This window comes from Bufo bufo, chromosome 3 (genome assembly GCF_905171765.1).
Source record: "Bufo bufo chromosome 3, aBufBuf1.1, whole genome shotgun sequence".
Taxonomy (NCBI): Eukaryota; Metazoa; Chordata; class Amphibia; order Anura; family Bufonidae; genus Bufo; species Bufo bufo.
The window spans coordinates 626629144-626650655 of NC_053391.1; the positions used below are offsets into that span (position 1 = coordinate 626629144).

Genomic DNA, 21512 nt, shown 5'->3' on the forward strand with positions numbered 1-21512 from the left:
ACAGATCCCACCCTCTGTTTTTACTTACTCTCCCCGTCACCGGGCTGATGTTCTCTTTTCATTTCCCGATCTAGAACATGTTGGTTCTTCGCTTTTGTTTCTCTCTCCTACTGCTTTTGGTACAAACAGAACAAACTAGTGCTGTGGAGAGGGTATAGCCCAACTGGGCGGAGGCAACCTTTTTTGATGTCTAGTGCCTCCTAGTGGTAGCTGGGCATATACCCATGGTACTGAGTCCCCCAATGCATTTAATGAGAAACAGATTTTATGGCAAGTAGAAAAATCCAATTGTTACAAATCATACAAAATCATTTCAAAATATTCTGACAAAGCAAGATGAAGAATATACTTGCCGGTCATCTATGCTGTTCTGATAATAAATATGAAGAAGTTTATCTTTAATCCAGGAAATTTGTTTTGCAGCCTCTTTACCAGCTTCTGCCTGCAAAGCATACTTCTTGTAGATCTGAGCCAGGCCCATCATGGCTTCTTTTCTTACTCTCCACTGTTCAATGAGAGAAAAACAAGTGGACAGGTGGTTCTGTTACACAGCTGGTTCTAAGTAAAAACGGGCAGTATACAAACATCCGACATCCTGGAGTTTTCTGTTTTAAAGGGGTTGTGCCATAAGGAGATTTTTTGTGAAACTCACCTGTAACATCTTTTTCTCGACTTTTCCATTGGGGGACACAGACCATGGGTATAGCTTAGAGGTATTAGTAGGAGGGACACTATGCAAATACAAAAGAGCTCCTCCTCCTTGGGCTATACCCCCCGACTCCACCAGGAGAAACTCAGGCGTTGCAAAAGCAGTAGGAGAAGAAAAAAGAATGGAAGCCATCGGACCAAAGCCCATGAGGTCCAACCTCAAAACAAAAACTGAACTGAAAACCCCTCCTGCAACAGGCAGAATGGGTGGGTGCTGTGTCCCCCAATGGAAAAGTCGAGAAAAAGATATTACAGGTGAGTTTCACAAAAAATCTCCTTTTCTCTGACTTCTTTCCATTGGGGGACACAGACCACGAGACGTCCTAAAGCAGTCCATGGGGTGGGAGAAATATCAGCACCGCCAGGAGGAACGTCCAACGGTCAAACAGGAACCACAGCCTGTAAAACCCTGCGGCCAAAGACAGAATCAGCCGAAGCCAGGGAATGCAACTGATAAAACTTTGTAAAGGTATGTAAGGACGACCAGGTGGCCGCTTTACACAGCTGAGACGCAGAGGCACGATTGCGCATTGGCCAGGAAGCCACCACCGCCCTAGTGGAGTGAGTGGTAATCCGAGCCGGGGGAACCCTACCACGAGCGCGATAAGCCGTGAAAATAGCCGAGCGGATCCATCGCGCCACAGTGACCTTGGAGGCCGCCAGACCCATACGAGGTCCCTCGGGAATCCCAAAGAGGGAATCTGAACAGCGGATGGAAGCGCTAGCCGTGAGATACACCTTTAAGGCCCGGACGACATCCAGGGAATGTAGAGCGCGTTCCTTGGGGTTTGCCGGAGAAGGGCAAAAGGAGGGCAGGACAAGATCCTCGTTAAGGTGGAAGGGAGAGACCACCTTGGGCAAAAATAAGGGAACCGGACGGAGCACAACCTTATCCTGGTTAAAAAAACAGAAAAGGCTCCTGGCAGGAAAGAGCGGCCAGCTCCGACACCCGTCTGATGGAAGTTATGGCCACAAGGAAGACCACTTTCCAGGTGAGAAAGGTCAGGGAGACCTCACTCAGAGGCTCAAATGGGGCCGACTGCAGAACACGCAGGACCAAATTGAGATCCCAAGGAGGCAAAGGGGGAACATACGGGGGAACCGAATGTGCCACCCCCTGAAGAAAAGTTTTCACAGGACCCATAAGAGCAAGGGACTTCTGAAAAAAAACGGCCAGTGCCGAAACCTGGCCCTTCAGGGAACTCAGCGACAGTCCCATCTCAAGCCCAAACTGAAGAAAAGACAGCACCATCGGGATGGAAAAGCGAAGGGGAGGGAACCCCGAGCTCTCACAAAAAGTTAGGAAGGCCTTCCAGGTAAGATAGTAAATCCGGGAGGAAGCCGGCTTCCTCGCACTGATCATGGTTCTAATCACTGAATCCGAGAACCCCCTTTTCTTCAGCATGGCGGTTTCAACAGCCACACCGTTAAACGAAGAGACCGTAAATTCTGGTGGAAGAGCGGGCCCTGAGACAGTAGGTCCTTTCTGTCGGGAAGAGGCCATGGGGCGTCCGCCAGCATCCGAGCCACGTCTGAGAACCACGCGCGTCGAGGCCACTCCGGGGCGATGAGAACGGTCGGGATCCCTTCCGCCTTGATCTAGCGTAGAACCCTCGGTAGTAGAGGAAGCAGAGGGAAGACATAGAGGAGACTGAAGTCCTGCCACGGAGACACAAGTGCGTTCACCCCGTACACCTCCGAATCCTGGGCGCGAGCCAGGAACACCGGGAGCTTGTTGTTGAGCCCGGACGCCATCAAGTCCACATCCGGACGGCCCCATCTGCGGCAGATTTCTTCGAATACATCTGGATGCAGGGACCACTCGCCTGGATCCACCTTGTTGCGGCTTAGAAAGTCCGCTGTCCAGTTGTCCACTCCTGGAATGTAAACTGCTGACAACACCGGAACGTGCGACTCCGCCCACGTCAGAATTTCTGTCACCTCCTGCATCACCATCCGGCTGCGAGTCCCGCCCTGATGGTTGATGTATGCCACGGTCGTGGCATTGTCCGACTGAATCCTCACCGGGCGGCCGGCAAGGAGAGGAGTCCAATAGGAGAGGGAATGGAAAATCGCCCTCAGTTCCAGAATGTTGATCGGAAGGCGAGACTCTGCCACCGACCAAATCCCTTGAACCGTGCGAGACTGGAGAACGCCGCCCCAACCCAGGAGGCTGGCATCGGTGGTGACGATCGTCCAGGAAACGGGAGAAAGGATCTCCCCGACCTCAAGTTCATTGGGGACAGCCACCAAGGGAGAGCAGCCCGAACCCGCTGAGACAAGCGGATGCGATCGTCTAGACCCCGAGAGGTCTTGTCCCAGAGGGAAAGGATCTCCTGTTGCAACAAGCGAGTGTGAAACTGGGCATATGGAATCGCCTCGAAGGAGGCCACCATAAGACCCAGGACCCACATGCATTCCCGTATGGAGAGGAACTGGGAGCGCAGCAGATGTGACACTGCCCCCTGGATCTGGGAGGACTTGGAGACTGGCAGGAACACTCTGGCGGACGAGGTGTCCAAAATCATCCCCAGGAAGGAAAGCTTCTGGGATGGGAGGAGAGAGGACTTTGGGAAATTGATTATCCAGCCGAACTGTTCCAGAGTCAGAACAGTGATCCGGACGCTGTCCTCGGCCTGTGGAAGCGAGGGGGCTTTTATCAGGATATCGTCCAGATAGGGCAGTAAAGGAATGCCCCTGGTACGAAGAAGCGCCATGATCGGTGCCAGGATCTTGGTAAAGACCCGAGGGGCGGTTGCTAACCCGAAAGGAACGGCGACAAACTGATAGTGACGACCACCAATGGTGAAGCGCAGGAATCGTTGGTGAGATTCTGCGATCGGAACATGCAGATGAGAGTCCTGGATGTCCACGGACACGAGGAACTCCCCTGGAAGAGGAGAAACAATAACGGAGCAGAGGGATTCCATTCGAAACCTCCGCACCCTTAGAGACTTGTTGAGCAGTTTTAGGTCCAGGATCGGACGCACCGACCCCCTCCTTCTTTGGGACCACGAACAGGTTTGAATAGAAACCTGGGCCCTGTTCCTCTGGGGGAACCGGGGTAATAACCCCCCGGTCCAGAAGGGAGGAAACTGCCATTAAGAGGTCCGAGGCTCTGGTCGGATCCCCTGGAACGCGAGAAGGAAAAAAACGTTCCGGCGGTCTGGACGCGAACTCTATCTTGTAACCAGACGTTACAATCTCTAGAGCCCAAGCGTCCTGAACATGAGCCCTCCAAACCCGTTGATAGAGAGCAGGCGGCCCCCCATAACGAGGGGTGGGGGACCCCTTCATGCGGAAGACTGCTTGGGAGCCGCAGGGCGGGCCGACCGTGCCCTCGGGCGCCAGGAAGGTTGGGGCTTCTTTCGGGAGTCCAGTGACCCCTCAGCGGAGGAAGCAAGTGATGCCCTGTTAGAAGAGAAGCGGCGAAAGGACTGGTACCGAGAACCGGAATTCCTAGGCCGAAAAGGGCGCTTAGACCTGGGCTGGGGAAAAGGAGTGCTCTTGCCCCCAGTAGCGGCAGAGATGAACTCATCCAAGTGAGCCCAAAATATCGCTGGGAGATATCGCTGAAGAAAGAGATAAATACGTCCTACCACCCAGGCAACGCAGAATTAACAGCAGAGCCGGGAGCTGCACGCGATGTGCACAGCTTGTCAGCAGGAAGGAGTCAGAGCGGAGCGAGAGGCTCCGCCCCCAAAAAGACGTCAATGGCGGGGGGAAAAGCGCGCGCTAGTTGAATTGTCCCCTTACCCGGACAACGCAAATGGCGAATCGGGGGTTAAATGCCGAGTGCGGGTGGCGGAGACCCCTTATGAAACGGGGACCCGCCGCTGACAACACACTGCCCAGGAAGGTAGGAGCGGGGGGCGGAGCCTGCATCGGCGCCCCCGATGCAATAAAAGGAAAGTAAGATGCCCGGTCCAGCAGGGAGCAACCCCAAGATAAAATCCCTGTGCCTCCAAAGCCCATCCCCAACATAAAACACCCATCTCCCAATTCACCCAGACGGCCCATAGTCGGGGGAGAGGAGAGGGGGGAAGCGGGGAGGGGAGAGGGGGGGGGGGGAGATGAGTACTTATCTGTCCTGAAGTCTTCTCCCTCTGAAAGTGACCAGCAGAGTTCACCTCTTCAGACGTCTGACTCAGAAGTGCAGTGCTCTGGGTGGAGGGCAGCATAGGTGACTCAAAGGCTGGTGGGATACCGGAGCCAACAGGTCGAGCCCGGATGCACTTTTCTTGTGGGGGGGAAAATGGAGGTGGCCAGGCAACGTCTAAAAAACGGCGGGGGGCACTCCATGGGGGACCAGGAAAGCGCCATGCTGACCTGTGTCCCCATCTAGAAAAGAAAATAACAAACCGGAGTAGAATAGTGAGAGTGTCAACCTCCTTCATCCGGACACTAAGCAAAGACTGAGTTTCTCCTGGTGGAGTCGGGGGGTATAGCCCGAGGAGGAGGAGGAGCTCTTTTGTATTTGCATAGTGTCCCTCCTACTAATACCTCTAAGCTATACCCATGGTCTGTGTCCCCCAATGGAAAGAAGTCCGAGAAAAACTACTTTTCACTCAAAATGGTATTCTAATCAATTACTCTAGCTCCCATTCTGCATTGGATTTTTTATTTTTATTTTTTTTTGCCTCATTTGCAGTTTCCTCTTATCCCCCGTGTTTGAATTCTACTTCCTGGATTGTCATCTGCCTGCTGTCCCATCTTGCCTTATGGCAGTGAGATGTGTCCTGACATCATCAAAACATGTGACACTAACCACGCCCCTTGTTCTTACCAATGACACTTCCAATGTCCTACATGAAAGGGTCCAATGCAGGCAGCAACAGCAACTGAATACTAAAACCGATTTGCCACAAGGTGCAATCCTTGTCTAACAAAAAAAAGGCAGTTGTGATAAAATATAGTATTTGGGGTAAGTGATTTTACAGTTGGGTGGGATACATTAATATTAGTGGCACAACCCCTTCAATTTAAAGGGGTTGTCTGAGTGTTCAATACTGGTGATATATTATCAGGATAGGTAATCAATATCTGATCGGTGGTCCGATTATCGGCAACCCCGCCGATCAGCTGTTTGAAGACGCTGAGGCGCTCCACCACTCCTCGTTGCGGGTCACAAAGCACTGCAAGCTGTTCTTGGTATTGCAGCTCAGCCCCATTCATTTCAGTAGGACTGAGCTGCTTCTACGCTATATGAAGAGGCCACAGGACTCAGAGTCCTTTCCCTAGGGCATGTGACAGATGAACATGACGTCACATAGCCTAAGGAGAGCAGCAGGAAGGCCAGAGTATAGGTCATCAGCATTTAAGTCCCGGAAAACTCCTTTGATGAAGAACACTTAAGTAGTCATAACCAACCCATAGTACCACCAGTGCCATGAACGTTCCAGACAATAACTGGAGCAGGGGTGAGGCCATTCCTATACGGCATGTCACTGCATAATGTAGGCTTAAATCATGTCCAATCTTTTAAGCACATGTTAAGGTTTTTTTTTGTTCATGAAAGCTGCAAAATTTAAATAATTATTTATACGAGTTGATTCCCCTACTAGAAAGGATACACAGAAAAAAAGAAATTGTGGTTTTTACAAAGCAATCCAGTCTGGGACAGTAAAGGCCTTTTTACACTGGCCGACAATCAGGGTAATTATTGGGAACCGGCACTGCTAGGAGCAAAACTTCCTGTTAAAGGGGTTGTCTTGGGGGCGGAGACTTCTAGTTTGATTGATGGCACAGGCAAACTTGTGCCTGCGCGTTCTCACAGCTGCTAGTCGTTGGTGTGCAAGTGCACACAGTTATCTCTATATTTGCATAGAGATAACGGTGCTTCCGACAGACCCCTGATAATGGCAGCTGAGATCCTTCTGCCTTGCTGTATAATAAACTTCCAGGGCTAAAGCGCAAGCCCTGCAAGTTTATTACATGTCATCAGTCACATGATGACAGCTTGCTGTAGTAATGTGTATTACAGATCCCGGACTACTGAGCGAGTCCAGAGCCTGTAATGCTTTCTGTGAGCAGCTAAGAGGTAGCTGTGCAGAAAAGCTCTGGGGATACTGCACATGCCATGAACAGTTCTACACAGAATACCAGTGCTGATGTGAGGTGGCCAGGATGGGAGCTCGTGTTTCTGCGTGCCTACGCTCGCTCCCAGCCACTATAGAGGACGGAGGCAAGTCTGGCGGTGCGCAAGGGCGCAACCCCTGACAACAAGCAATGAATAAAGGGGTTGAATAATTAATAAATTATCCAAAAAAGGAGGAAGTTCGGCTAAAGGACCTATATTAGGAAGTTGCTTCTATTGACAAGTTGGACATTCTAGGAGCCATTTTATAAGGCAAGACAACCCCTTTAATTTGCCCTGTGTAAATGTGACACAGACCACCTGATGAACAAGCAAACGCTAATTCATAAAAGGATTGCTTCTTTTGGTAATTATCGGGAACAAAGGACTCGTTCCTGGTAACTGCCTGTTCCGTCGGTGCGTGTAAGTTTAAAATTAGGCCCTCAAATATGACTTTCGTTGCACACATCACTATAAAGTCTTACAAAATAACGGTAAGAAATGTACACAAGTTTCCGACTTACCCGCTTATCTAGAGTTCTTTCCCGAACAAAATTAAGAAGATGGTCATTAACAAGAAGAAGGTCTTTCTTTGCAGCAGTCACTATAGACACAATGACATCATGTCTAATGGCTTCCTCAGGGTCATGGGACCTCACTTTCAGATATTCTAAAATGAAAATACATAAGTTATAAAATTCATTGAGCCAAAATGTCTGGGGAATTCCAAAAAGAAGCACTAAATACAAGAATATTCTGGTCACACATGGCAGATATGTTGCTGAATCTTCTCAGACAAAAAATAAATAAAAATATTGTGTGCATATAAATCAGTTTTTTCCCTGCAGTTTGTCTGCAAGCCCCATTCAGATACAGGCACATCGTAGACATTTCTGTCATGTGTGAATCCACTAACAGCAAAGGTGGATTTCAGTACCTGTTAAGTCCTTGGCTAAATCTGGATGGTTCATTAAGCAGTGGCTGGCGAATTTGACACATTCCAAGCGAATAGGTACATGTATATCATTAAATCTGGTGAATAAAAATATTTCAAAGTCTCATCAGACAATAAACGCACTTCTTATTAATCCCAACCCCCGATTAATAAAGATACAATGGACAAAATATGCAATTTACACTAACAATTTATGCTAAAAACTATTGAGTGCCTCGAGTCATGTGTGATTGGTAGGTGAGCACTGAATTACAGGACACCACTTAGCATGTGCATAGATTAGAAAAGAATGCTTACCTGCCCAGGTAACACTGCCAAAGTGGTTTGTTCTGAGCCGCCAATTCAGAATCTTTAGCACCAAACATTTTTGCAAGAAGTTTCACCACCTGCAGGCGCTCATCGTTATCATTGCTCTGCGTATAAGATAATTGATAAGTGAAGAGTGATAAGTAACACCTCCAAAAAGAAATACAAATAAAACTTACTTCAGCTCATCGGAGCCCATACATTCCAATAATGTACAGAGACTAATCTCTGTACAGTATTATTCCAAAGTTTTGAATGAAGTGACTTAGCATGAAGCATCCGAAGCTTGCTTTGCTCAACACTAGCATCAATCTACAGGCTACTTTCAAACATGTGGTACAGCTCTCTGGCAGAGAATGCTAGGAATTGGTCGGACAAAAACCGTTTTGTCCGGCGAAATCCCAACATACTTGCCGGTAGGGTTGCACATGGTAACAAATTATCGATACCCAATCAATACTTTTGTACTCGGACCAATACAATACCGGGTTTTACTATTTTCTGATACTAGGCTGCGCTACTGCTCTCAGCGCGCACCATATTCTCCTCAGCAGCACAGCGGAGAAGGAGGCAGTCCCTCCCTCCCCACTGTGACACAGCTGCTGCCAGTGAGAATAGCAGTGAGGAGGAGGGGGGGGGCTGTAAACACTGCACCACCAATGAATATAATTTATCCGCAAATACAAATGTAACCGGCGGGTGGCGGTTATGTGATATGGCCGGCACCCTCCACCTACATTTGAATTTTGGGATAAATTATATGCATTGGTGGCGCAGTGCACCACCTCCTCAGTATTATATTCATTGGTGGCGCAGAGGCCGCAGAGGCCATTGGCAGCTTCCGATCAGAGCCCCAGCAGTGAAATCGCAGGGCTCCGATCAGTTACCATGGCAGCCAGGATGCTACTGAAGTCTTCCATGGTAATCTCCCTGCTGCTGTGTGCACAGGGCAGCAGGGACAGTGTGAAGTCCTATTCCCCCTAATAGATCTCTATTAGGGTGAATAGGACAAGGTTTCTAGTCCCCTAAAGGTGGCTAAAGTTATAAAAATAAAAAAAAACACACCAAAATATTAACCTCTTCAGGACACATGACGTACCGGTACAGCATGTTGTCCTGGTACTTAAGAACACATGATGTACCGGTACGTCATGTATAGTTCCGATCACTGCTGCCCGGCGGGCGGTGATCAGAACCCGGTGCCTGCTCAAATCATTGGAGCAGGCACCTAGGCTAGATGCGCCGGGGAGGGTCCTGTGACCCCCCCCCATGTCGGTGATCGCAGAAAACCGCATGTCAATTCAGACCTGTGGTTTTCTGCGTTTCCGGGTTATTCGGGTCTCTGAGGACCCGATAACCCGGAACAGGATGGTGATCGGTGGTGTGATGTTACCCCACCAATCACCATCTTGCGATCATGAGAGGTGATGGTGACATCACCTCTCAGGATCGCCTCTGATTGGTAGGTGGGCGGGAGATTCAAATCTTGGCAGCGCTCCTCTCCTCCTCCTTTTGTGTCCCAGAGCAGAGGAGAGAGGAGCGCTGCAGTGCACTTGTGGATCTGAGCCAGCATCACCCCATCTGTGCCCCAGCACCCATCCTTGCCCCCAGGACCCGATCAGCCCGGTAATTAGGGAAAGGTTGGGCTAGGCAGGGATATAAAAGGGAAAGTTAGTGGGGGGGAAAAAGTTTGATTGCATCACCCTAAGTAGGGTGTCTGGGGTCCACAGCACAGGGGTGCTGCTTGCTAATCGTTAGCTGCAGCCCTAGTGCCCGTACAGTAGTTTACGGCCACATATGGGGTGTTTCTGCAAACTACAGAATCGGGGCAATAAAGATTGAGTTTTGTTTGGCTGTTAACCCTTGCTTTGTTACTGGAAAAAATGGATTAAAATTGAAAATTTGCCCAAAAAAAAAATCTCAATTCTGAAATTTTATCTCCATTTGCCATTAACTCTTGTGTAAAATCAGTTTTGAATAGCTTGAGGGGTGTAGTTTCTAGAATGGGGTAATTTTTGGGTGGTTTCTATTATGTAAGCCTCACAAAGTGACTTCAGACCTGAACTGGTCCCTAAAAATTTGGTTTTTGAAAATTTATGAAAAATTCCAAGATTTCCTTCTAAACTTCTAAGCCTTGTAACATCCCCAAAAAAAATATATCATTCCCAAAATGATCCAAACATGAAGTAGACATATGGGGAATGTAACGTAATAACTATTTTTGGAGTTATTACTATGTATTATAGAAGTAGAGAAATTGAAACTTGGAAATTTGCAATTTTTTACAAATTTTTGGTAAATTTGGAATTTTTTTTATAAATAAAAATGATTTTTATTTTTTTTTTACTTCATTTTACCAGTGTCATGAAGTACAATATGTGACGGAAAAAAAAAAACTATCTCAGAATGGCCTGGATAAGTCAAAGCGTTTTAAAGTTATCACCACTTAAAGTTACACTGGTCAGATTTGCAAAAAATAGCCTGGTCCTTAAGGTGAAATAAGGCTGCAAAAAAGGGGTTAAAAGTTTAAACCACCCCCCTCCCCCCACCAATTTTCCATATAAAAATCTAAACACAATAAAAAACATTAGGTATTGCCATGTCCGAAAAAAGTATGAACTATTAAAATATTTAAAAAATGTCTCCTACGTGGTGAACGCTGTAACAGAAAAAAAATGAATGGGGTTATCCAAAACTATAAACCATTTTTTAGTTACCTTATAAATATAGAATAGGACTGTTCTATTATAGGCCAGACATTTCATAAAATGCTGAATGCACGAGGCTATTTTTGGGTTTATATTTTTTTCGTGTAGTATTGAATGGTATTAAGTATTACTTTTTTACGATATCAAATCAAAATTTTGGTATCGTGACAACCCTATTTGCCGGGGAGCTGCTGTATTTCATTATACTCAATTGGGTCTGGCGGGCAGGCTGCAGTATCCGGCACCGCCGTAACCAAGGCTGTTCTCTGTGGGAACAACATGCCGGAGAGCTGTGCTACAGATGTAAAACAAGTCTTAGGAAAATTGTGGTTGTTTTCTTCAAAAAACAGTGCCAAACTTATCCATGGGAATGAAAGAGGCTGAGGTGCAATAACAAACACAACCTACAACATACGTGACATTGTACTGTGAAGAAGGCAGCCATAGTTTCCTAACCTTGAAACCCCCCACCCCTGCAGTGATGAGCTTATCTGGACAGGTACGTACCTTAAGCTTAAACTCCAACTGAGGTAAGACAGAAAGGAGCAAATGGCTATCAATGTTGTACAACTCCAGAATCAGATCAAACACATGTTCGGACAAGTCACTGATGGAGGTTTTACCAAGCATGAGAACTTGGTTAAAAAACTGCAAAAAAAAAAAAAAAAGGAGAAATTAAAAACTAATATAAACCAGCTTTTTTATAAATGCAGACTAAACCGGGAGACAGCTTAAAAATGAAGCAGGGCATTTATTATCCCTTATACCCAAGAAAACGGGTGCCAAAAAGTTGAAGTTTGGCACATGCCATACTCGGGCAAAATTTTGAGGCATATTGGGGGTTTGGAGTCCTGCCTACCACTTTCCCAAAAAATATGGAGGGGGAAGTGGTGCATCTGACACCAGCGAGGACAAGTTGTGACTGGCATGTAATACACGGGTCTTAGTAAATGCCCCCCCGCAGAAAAATGACAATTTTTTTTACTTCTAGCCAAATAAACAAAAAGTACACAATTCAATTTAAGAGTTAGAAGTAGTTTTTACTTAAAAGAATTGTGTCACCAAAAATGTTATCTGCCAGTTAAAACCAGATAGTAACATATCTTTTTTCTAATCCTTTTTTATTTTCTGATTGCAGATTTTGTTTTTGTTTTTTTAAACTCGTTTTATTGAACGAATCAGAGAAGTTCAAAGAACATCAGTATACATGAAGGTCAATGAGACATTCAAATACATAAACAGTACCATATACATACCAATATCAATAAAGGTGAGCTGACAAGTCACGTATGTAAAACATGTACAGAGCAATCATGTTTGACAGAGCACATACTTGTAGTGAGTACAAAACCATCTTATCCTAATAATGCGTTAAGATTATCCGAAAATCTAGGAGCTGAATACATAGTTTGCATAGATGAACATCAGGCTCCCCATACTTTACTGAATTTCTGAGGACAACCCCGATTCTTGAATACAATATTCTCATAGGATACCACATTATTCACAAGTACTTTCCATTGGTTAAGAGAAGGTCGTCTATCGCCCATCCAACGAATCGCAATAGCTTTCCGTGCGAGAAACAATGTCTCCCTCAAGAGTATTCTAACATGGTGAGGATATACCTCTTCATCAAGTATACCAAACAGTCATACTTGTGGGGTTAGTGCTATCGGGAGATGTGTAAGCGTAGAAAGAAAGCTTGTGATGTCAGACCAAAAGGTTTGTATATACGGGCAGTCCCATATAAGATGCCAGAAAGTTTCCCCTTCCGAGTCACATCTACGACACCTAGAATGTGACAATTTGCCTATTTTTTGTAACCGGATGGGCGATAGGTAACTTTGGTGAATAATACATAGCTGTATAAATTTATTATTTATGGAAGGGGAAACCAATACAGGAGATTCTAATAGGTCACTCATTTCTTCATTTGTGATACCCGGTATTAAGAGTTTCCCATTTGGATAGTACTAAGAGGGGGGCCTTATGCATCTTGGTACTCAGCAAGTGAGTGTAAAGAGCAGAGATAAATACCTTGGGGCCTTGGGAGCGTATGACACCGATCAGTGGGTAGTCAGAGATTGCTATTGTGATATCCCTAAAGTGGGTGTTCATAGCATGTCGTATTTGAAGGTATTTAAAAAATGTGGTTCTAGGTAGATTATGGAGGTCTTTCAGTTGTTCAAAGGTGTTAATCACATTATTGGAATATAGGTCACCCAGGACGGTAATCCCATGATCCTTCCAGAACTGCTTATCCATCCCAGTATGAAGAGAGGGAAACATAGGGTTCTCCCACAAGGGTATATTGGGGTCCAGTCCTATATAAGAATGCATCTTCTTACCAGCATCCCACACCTGAATGGCTAATTTGTGAACGGGCAAAAGTGCTCGGCTAAAGAGTTTTGGTTGTTCCAACACTGGCCACAACGAGGAGATATCCAAAAATGCAGCCAACTGCCTTTCTGCCCTAATCAGAACACTCTACGAGGAGATCCATGACCTTAGCTGTCTCAATTGTCCCACCAGGTAATATAAATATAAGTCAGGAAAGGACATACCTCCATTTCCTCTAGGGCGACATAGTACGTCAATGGATAACTTAGGTCTATTATTACCCCAAATAAATGGAGACATTAGTGACTTATAACGCTGGAATATCTTTTTGGGAACAATTAAAGGTGCATGCTCTAACACATATAACCACTTATGTAGTATGATTAATTTAATCAGGTTTATTCGACCCGGGACGGATATTGGGAGACCACCCCATACCCTAAATTTGTCTGCACTATAGTTCAGGAGAGGCTGTATGTTGAGAGTATAGAAAGAGGCTGCGTCTTTGGTGATATGGATCCCTAGATACTTAAATTCAGATACTATAGGTAGTTCGGTATTAAGAGAGGATGAGGGTAGGGAGTATAGCGGAAATAGAACAGATTTAGATCAATTTATCCTAAGACTGGAAAATTGACTAAATGTCCAGAGATACCAGGGCCCCCTGACTCCCCCATTGAAGGCCTATTTGGGTGACAACCTGCACTCTACGGATATTATTCGTTGTGGACCTACCAGGCAAGAATCCAGACTGATCCGGGTAATTAAGGTTTAAAATAACCCCATTCAACCACTGTGCCAAAATCTTAGCCAAGATTTTGTAGTCTAGATTTAATAGCGATATGGGCCTATATGATCCACAATCAACTGGATCCTTGCCTGGCTTGAGGAGTATCACAATGGTAGCTGGTAGTGAAGGCGGCAGGGTACCTTTCGAAAAGGAGTCATGATACATTTGCAATAAAGGAGAAACTAATTGGTCAATATATCTAGAGTACACTTCTAGGGGTAGCCCATCCGGGCAGGGGGATTTCCCATTCGCCAGAGACTTAATTGCTTTTAATATGTCCCGATCCGATATTGGGCCCTCCAGAGATTGAGCCATCTCCTGCGAGAGCTTGGGGTATTCTAACTCCTGCAAGTAGGTATTAACTGTCTCCTTGGTGTAATCTACTCGGGCCTCATACAGGTCTTGATAAAACTCCCAGAAACGGCGAGCTATGGCCTCTGGTTCCACTACTATAATGCCCTCTCCATCTCTAATACGCAGGATAGCAGGAGATGCCTGATTCTGGTGAACGATATGTGCCAGCAACTTACTAGACCGATTGCCTAGTTCAAAATAAGATTGCTTAGTAAAGAACATTTTGCGCTGGGCCTTTTCCTGTAATAAAGTAAGGTAACGTCTTCTGATTTGTAACCACCTCTCCATTCTGGGGCGTTGGGTCCGCAACATACAGCCTCTCCATCTCAGCACACTCCTCAGCCAGGTCTTTTTCTTGTTTAGCAGAGTTACGTTTGATAAAGGAGATAGAGGATCTCAAGCACCCTCTCAAGTATGCCTTCAGCGTCTCCCACACCATTGACCCATCATTATAATTAGCGTGGTCGGACAAAAACACTGACAGTTGGACCGGAATACGGTCCGAAGGTGGGAACAATGTAAGCCAAAAAGGGGTGAACCCTCATGGAGCGCCCCATACCCCTCACATTCATCAACAGAGATAGTAGGATAGGGTTATGGTCCGAAACCCCTCTGGCACCAAACTCCACCCGATAAGGGAGTGAACACACTATGGAGCCACCAAAGACATAGTCAATGCGGGACAAGGAGTTATGGCTAGCTGACCGACATGAGTAAGTACGATCATCAGGGTGCTTAAGGCACCATAAGTCCACCCATCCCACCTCCGTCATCAATTTGGACAATGGTGATTCGGATTGAGCACTCCCTCGTGGCTGCTCCTCACCATGAAACCTGTCCAGTAGGGGGTGTAGGGTCATGTTAAAGTCCCCCATACATATAATCTGTGCTGAGGGAAAAGTGGCCGCGAAACATATCGCCTGATGTATTACTTGGAGGAAGGAGGAGGGACATAGATCCCCAGTATAACATATAGTATGCAATTAATATATGCTGCCACAAAAATATACCTTCCCGCATTGTCCACCTCCCATCTTAGGGATTTATGAACCATAAGATAAACTCCCGTAGCCAGGTTAGAGTAGCATGAATGGCGAGACCACTGGACCCAAGGTTTACATAATCTCCTAGTCTTGTCAGGGAGCAAGTGGGTCTCTTGTAGGCACAAGATATGAGGGTTGAACTGACCGATCACTGAGAACACCATGGTACCCTTACTAACACTCCCAAGGCCCCTGACATTCCAAGACATTAACCTTATGTCTGCCATTGTAAAATCATGGAATATGCATATCGCTCCCTACACTCTATTACATACGGCCACCTACCTTTCACATGATATGATAGTACATAGGTAAGTATGCAATGGTAGTTAAGAACTAAAGAAATCCAAACATTTAACAATGGCTCATTAAAGGCCATCTAAAAGGCAGATCTAGCACCAGGTATCCGGGGCATCACACACATGCAACGGGATACTCGGTGGTAGGTCCTGTGTGGCACAACAGTATACGGGGTGTGCTATTGGTTAGTTTAACCCTTCGCACTGTAACTAACTTAAGTAGCACGCAGAGAACTGGTGCCCTAACTTCGTAGTATGTAAATACACCTATCTAAGTGGAGAGCCCTTCATCTCTATACCAACAATCATATTTTTGCCCTTCTATAGCAGTAAGTCTGCAGAGTATCACAGGTTACGCTTATCATAGATGCTGCTTTACAACAGCTAATGCAGAACAACAACATTGTGCAACAATGCAATCCTAGAAAATGCATGCTATGCAATGAGCAATAAAGATCAGATGTTAGGGGACAAAACATGAGTGTTATCAAACTATTAAGTGTGTAAGGCACACACTTGGCATAGCATATCTTCAGTAAACCCCCTGCAAACAACGGAGAAAACCTTGACAGGTAATAACATCTAAGGCTGGGTTCACACCTGAGCGTTTTACAGCGCGTTCCTACGCGCTGTAAAACGCCCTACGTCCCAAGAAGTACAGGAGCTTCTTTGGGGCGTATGGTCGCGCGTTCCCGCACAGACTTCCAGGAACGCGCGACAATGGGAGTTTGCTTGTTTCTCTCCCACGTATATAAAAACGCCCGATAAAATCGCGCATACATAGTACGCTCAGGTCTGAACCCAGCGTAAAGGATGCAGTGAGTGTTCATCTCGGGGATCTTGCTGGACGCGGCTTGCCCTCCAGCCAGGCCGCAGCTTCCGCAGGAGTGTTGAAGAACTTAATGGACTCTCCGTCTACTACCCGTAGCCTGGCTGGGTAGGCCATTGAGTATGGGAGGTTTAAGTCCCGAAAACGACTCTATCACTGTGAATGTCGCTCTGCGCTTCTTAAGCTCTGCTGAGAAATCCAGGAAGAGCATGATATTTGCATTTTCAAATGCGAAGCTCTTGCTTGCGACAGGCCAGCTGTAGAATGAGGTCTTGATCTGCAGACGTCAGTAGTCGCGCCAATAATGGCCACGGTGGTGTTCGAGGAGGCATCGGCTTGGCTGGTACCCGATGCGCTCTCTCGACAATAAAGGCAGAAGAGAAGGTGGCATAAGGGAAAGTGGCTAGCAGCCATGTTGACACGAAATCACACGGGTTATTACCCTCTGCACGCTCAGGAAGTCCTGAGCGTGCAGAGGGTAATTTTCGTAGTCGTCGCACTTTTGCTGCCAATAAACCACTTTCTTTTCCAAATCAGCCAAGCGGGCCGGTAATGGCGGGCCGGTAACTGAACGTTGGTCTTCCACCGTGGACACACTGTTTTCCACCTCCGCAATACGATCACGCATGTTTTACATGTCGTGTCTCAGGAGACCGCTATCTATCTTAACCTCCTCCATCTTCCCAGGAAGAGAGGAGCGGCAGGTAGCTATCGCCTGGAGTAGTTGATCGGTCACCTGTTTGAGGGAGGGTTCGGTGTCTGGCGCGCTAACCTCACTGGGAGCAGGAGAGGCACTCCGGAGGTCGTGGCTCAGGGCCTGCGCCATCTTGGGAATCAGACCGAGAAAACTCTCAGCTTCTCAGCCGCCGACAGCACCTTGTTACGTGCCATCCCGATTCTGCGGGAACGTCCCGGTCTTCTCTCCTCCGTGGATGATATGATTGCGGTTGGCAAGTTCAGGATAACTGCGAAGTTAGGGCGACAGTGACGGAGCTCAGCTAGATACGTCCATCCATCTTGCGCTCAGGCCACGCCCCCGCAGATTTTGTTTTAATTCTATTCCTGAACATTATTATAGGGGCAACCATCTTGCCTGAGCTGTTCTCAACAGCATAAAAAAAATTGTTTTACGGCCGCCTCATGGGCCATAGACACAATTGTCAAGAGGAGAGCCCATTGACTTCTATGGGAGATTTTATAGGTATGGGTTCTGTGCAGAGGTCATTATACAAGGATATAATAGATGAGATTTGTATCACCTATTGTGAATGGTGGATCCTGTCTTATCTATACAGAGGGAGAGGATATAATTACAGGCAGGATTGGAATGAGGTAACTGCAGGCGATTTTTACAAGCCAAGAAGTGGCGCCTGCACAACCCCTTAAATTCTTCTGTGTACATTATCAAATAATATACACTAAATTACTTTAAAAAATAATAATAATAATAATAATAATAATAATAAAATAATAATATGAAGCAACAGCGTCCAGTTCTCAATAAAGATTTAATATACCGTCTACACTATCAAGATGAGATCACACTGTGCGAAGTTGTGAATGAATGATGAGATTTTTGAAAAAGCTTTCCTCTCACTCACTAAAAGGAGATATGAAAGCCAGGAGGAGCAGACAGAAAACTAGATGAAACCAATCTTACATTAGTGATGTACGGCTCTATAGCCTGAGCAGTTCTCTTCAGGAGAGCTTTAGCCAAATCATAGGCTTGTTTGTTCAGATTCTGAAAGGTAAAAAAAATAAAAATAAAAAACAGCAATTAGTGTCAATCTTACGGAGCGAGGTTAAACCTGCAGGAGAAATACAGAAACAGCTTTTCTTACAGACTGCAGGGGACATGTATATTAGCCATGTGAAGAGGTTGGGAAAACGGACACTGAAAGGTTCTGCTAACGAAATAATCCACAAGCTTTACCATCTCTGAGGTTAAATAGTCTTGAATCGCCTTCTCTAACAACTAAAATGACCAAAAAATAGACACCGCTGAAAAAATCTAATGTATTTGGCTATGGAGAAACTTCACTCTGCACCATTAAAAAAAATTTTTCCCAAATACAGACACTGGCACATCCGAGCCGACCAAGGTGGCGGTGTCTATAAAGAAACTGAAGGAAGAGGAGGCTGCAGATTCAGGTCTGTGGCTCTGTCAGACACCAAATTACAAAAATTATAATTTTAAATACTACAAAATCACATAAATAACAGTACCTTGTGTGCTGGAATCAGATTGACCAGTACTGTGTCCAGCAATTCCTGAGACACGGTGTCTCCTTCACATATAATAGAGCTCATTAAATCCACCATATGCATATGAACTTTCTGATTGTGGCCATTGCTGAAATGATAAAAATAGAAAAATTCAAGTGAAATACAATGTTTACTAAGATCCTATGAGACAGAATGGGGGAGATTTATCACAACTGGTACATTTTCTGAAGCTCATTAGGAGAATGTAAAGATAAATCTGGTTGGCAGCTAAGCCAGTTTTTGATAAATTTCCCCCAATATTTGCAGAACAAATTAGATGGCTACCCAAGGTTCACAGCACATAGGTGAACACGGCCTAGAAGTCTCAATGATAAATCTGGAGTAAAACTCATTAACATAGTTAACTATTCCCACCAACATTACAAAAATGGAGTGTTGTAAAAATGCAAAAAGTCGCAAATTTTTGCGCAAGAGTACAAAAAGTCGCAAAAGCCCTATTTTGCGACTTTTTGAAGCCAGAATTCTGGAGTGAAGGCATGATGTATCAGGTCCTAAGTGTACACACCAGGGATAGCCCCACAAGCATCAAACAAGACAAAGTTTAGCACTAATGCTCGCCATACACAGTCCCACCACTTTTATGCCACTGAGGCGCCATATCTTGTGTGTGTCTATACAAAAAATGAAGGGCAGAATTATCAAGTAGGGAGCATCAAGCCATTCTGATCTGAAACAAGAAAGCTTTTTTTTATTTTAAACTACAATCCCTTAAAGGGGTTATCGAAGTTCTAGAATCCATATCCCAGGCCCCTCACAGAGGTTATACTTACCTCGCTCCTGTGAACCTGCGTCACTTCTCATACTGGCACAGCCGCCAAAGCATCTGCCCATTGCGCGGATGAAATCATCATGCAGAGGGGGGTGTGGGATATGGCTGGGGTTAGCAAATGCAGGAGGTGATGAGCCTACCTAGCATCGCGGGTGACGCTAGGGAGGGTCGTCCCCGTCACAACCTGCTATTGGCTGCTCAAACGCGCGACAGGGTGAGGCAGCAGCGGCCGTGCCGATATGAGAAGCGACGTGGGTGCCCGGGAGCAAGGTAAAGATAACCTCTGTGAGGGGCCCGGACATATGGGGTGGATTCTAGAACTTAAATCAGCAGAGATTTTTGACATATCATGCTTAATACATCAGTGTATATTGTGCACTTACTTTATCACTGAAAATAAGGTCCGATACAGCTGAGTGAAAATTTCATTGCTGTCCTCCAACTCAAAGCATATATTGTAAGATTTCACCCATGCAATATTCTGAAAATAGGAAGAAGTGCTAGATTAGGACCAGGAGTGACCACAAATACAAAGGTTCAATAACGCTGACCAAGGCAAACTTACCTCAAGCAAATAGAAGTATCTATTAAACTGAGGACTCTTCGTATCCTCAAGACCTTTAAGCTGTCGTGTTATGAACATGAATATATCCTATGGGGGGGAAAAAATGTTGTAAAGTATTTCAGCACATAAAATGGTAAAAGGTGATGCAAAAAATATAATATAATATATATATGACAAAAATTGGACTGCACTCCAAAGGACTTTTCAATGAGTCAATGTGCTTTATTCACCGATCATGTGCCACCGATCATATATACACACATACATATACATATATACACCCGGGACCCCCTGCCGATCAGCTGTTTGAGAAGGCAGCGGCTCTGGCAGTAGTGCCGCAGCCTTCTCGCTGTTTACCTTAGGCCCAGTGACGTCGCGACTAGTATCAGTGTCCTGGGCGGGGCTAAGCTCTGTTCACTTTAATGGAGCTTAGCCCCACCCAGGCCATTGATACTAGTCGTGACATCACTGGGCCTGCGGTAAACAGCGAGAAGGCCGCAGAACTTCTGCCAGCGCCGCTGCCTTCTTAAACAGCTGATCGGCGGGGGTCCCGGGTGGATCATCAGTTTAAAAGAACTGCAGAACCCCTTTAAATCACCCCCCTTTCACTAGAACTAAAATAAATAAAACATAAATATCATAAGCATTGCCATGTCCCAAAATGCTTGAACTATTAAAATATAAAAATATTTATCCCAAATGGGACAAGGAATAAAAGAAATCAAAATGGCCGATTCACCATTTTTTCCATCGCTTCACTTATCAAAAAATAAAATCAAAAAATAAAAATGTTATCAAAAGTCACACAACTACAAAATGGTTTCAATAAAAACTAAAGATCGTTCTGCAAAAAATGAGCAAACACACATCACCGTAGACCTAACTAAAAAAAAAAAAAAAAAAAAAAAATGGTGGGGTCAGAATCTAGCAACAAAAAAAAAAAAAAATTCTTTACAAAGTTTTTAGTTTTTTCAGTATTAAAACACAAGAAAAACTATATAAATGTGGTACTGATGTAATCACGTACTGACCCAGAGAATAAAGGGCAAAGAGACAAAACCTGTAAAAACTTTTAGGGGAAAGAGAAGTAGCTCGCTCATTACCAATTTGATGACATGCGGTTATTTGTCACTCACACATTTCAATCTATGTAATTACGTAGACACACATACCTTCAGTTTATCTGGAGAAGTGTATGGAGCTTCTGGGGCATAAATCCTAAAAATATCTGCAAGGCAACAGGCTACAAGTAAGCGGACATCTTTATCTGGATGCTTTAAAAAGAAGTCAGATGCTAGATGAAGAGCAAGGTTTAGATAGCACTCCTTCTCCTCTTCAGAGTCTTGATCCATATCCATGAAGGTTTTTACAACCATCTAGAGAACATATCAAAAGCCCAACATTACTTCAAGTAACAGCCGTCTGTACAGTTATAAATATCGATAAGTAATGATATTTTAACCAATTATGTTCATAGTGTTGTA

At 45.3% G+C, this 21512-nt stretch overlaps 1 protein-coding gene across 2 annotated transcripts in view; it reads right to left on the reverse strand.

Annotated features, from left to right (window-relative positions):
* PDS5B (PDS5 cohesin associated factor B) overlaps positions 1–21512 on the reverse strand; it is a 148963-nt gene that overhangs the window by 78805 nt on the left and 48646 nt on the right. For both annotated transcript variants that reach the window (XM_040426139.1, XM_040426140.1), the window contains exons 3-12: positions 21201–21404; positions 20029–20115; positions 19847–19944; positions 18635–18761; positions 18069–18149; positions 11261–11401; positions 8037–8152; positions 7722–7816; positions 7309–7454; positions 354–505 (exon numbers count right to left, since the gene is read on the reverse strand). In XM_040426139.1, the coding sequence (XP_040282073.1) occupies positions 354–505; positions 7309–7454; positions 7722–7816; positions 8037–8152; positions 11261–11401; positions 18069–18149; positions 18635–18761; positions 19847–19944; positions 20029–20115; positions 21201–21404 (1247 nt within the window). The remainder of the gene's footprint in view (positions 1–353; positions 506–7308; positions 7455–7721; positions 7817–8036; positions 8153–11260; positions 11402–18068; positions 18150–18634; positions 18762–19846; positions 19945–20028; positions 20116–21200; positions 21405–21512) is intronic.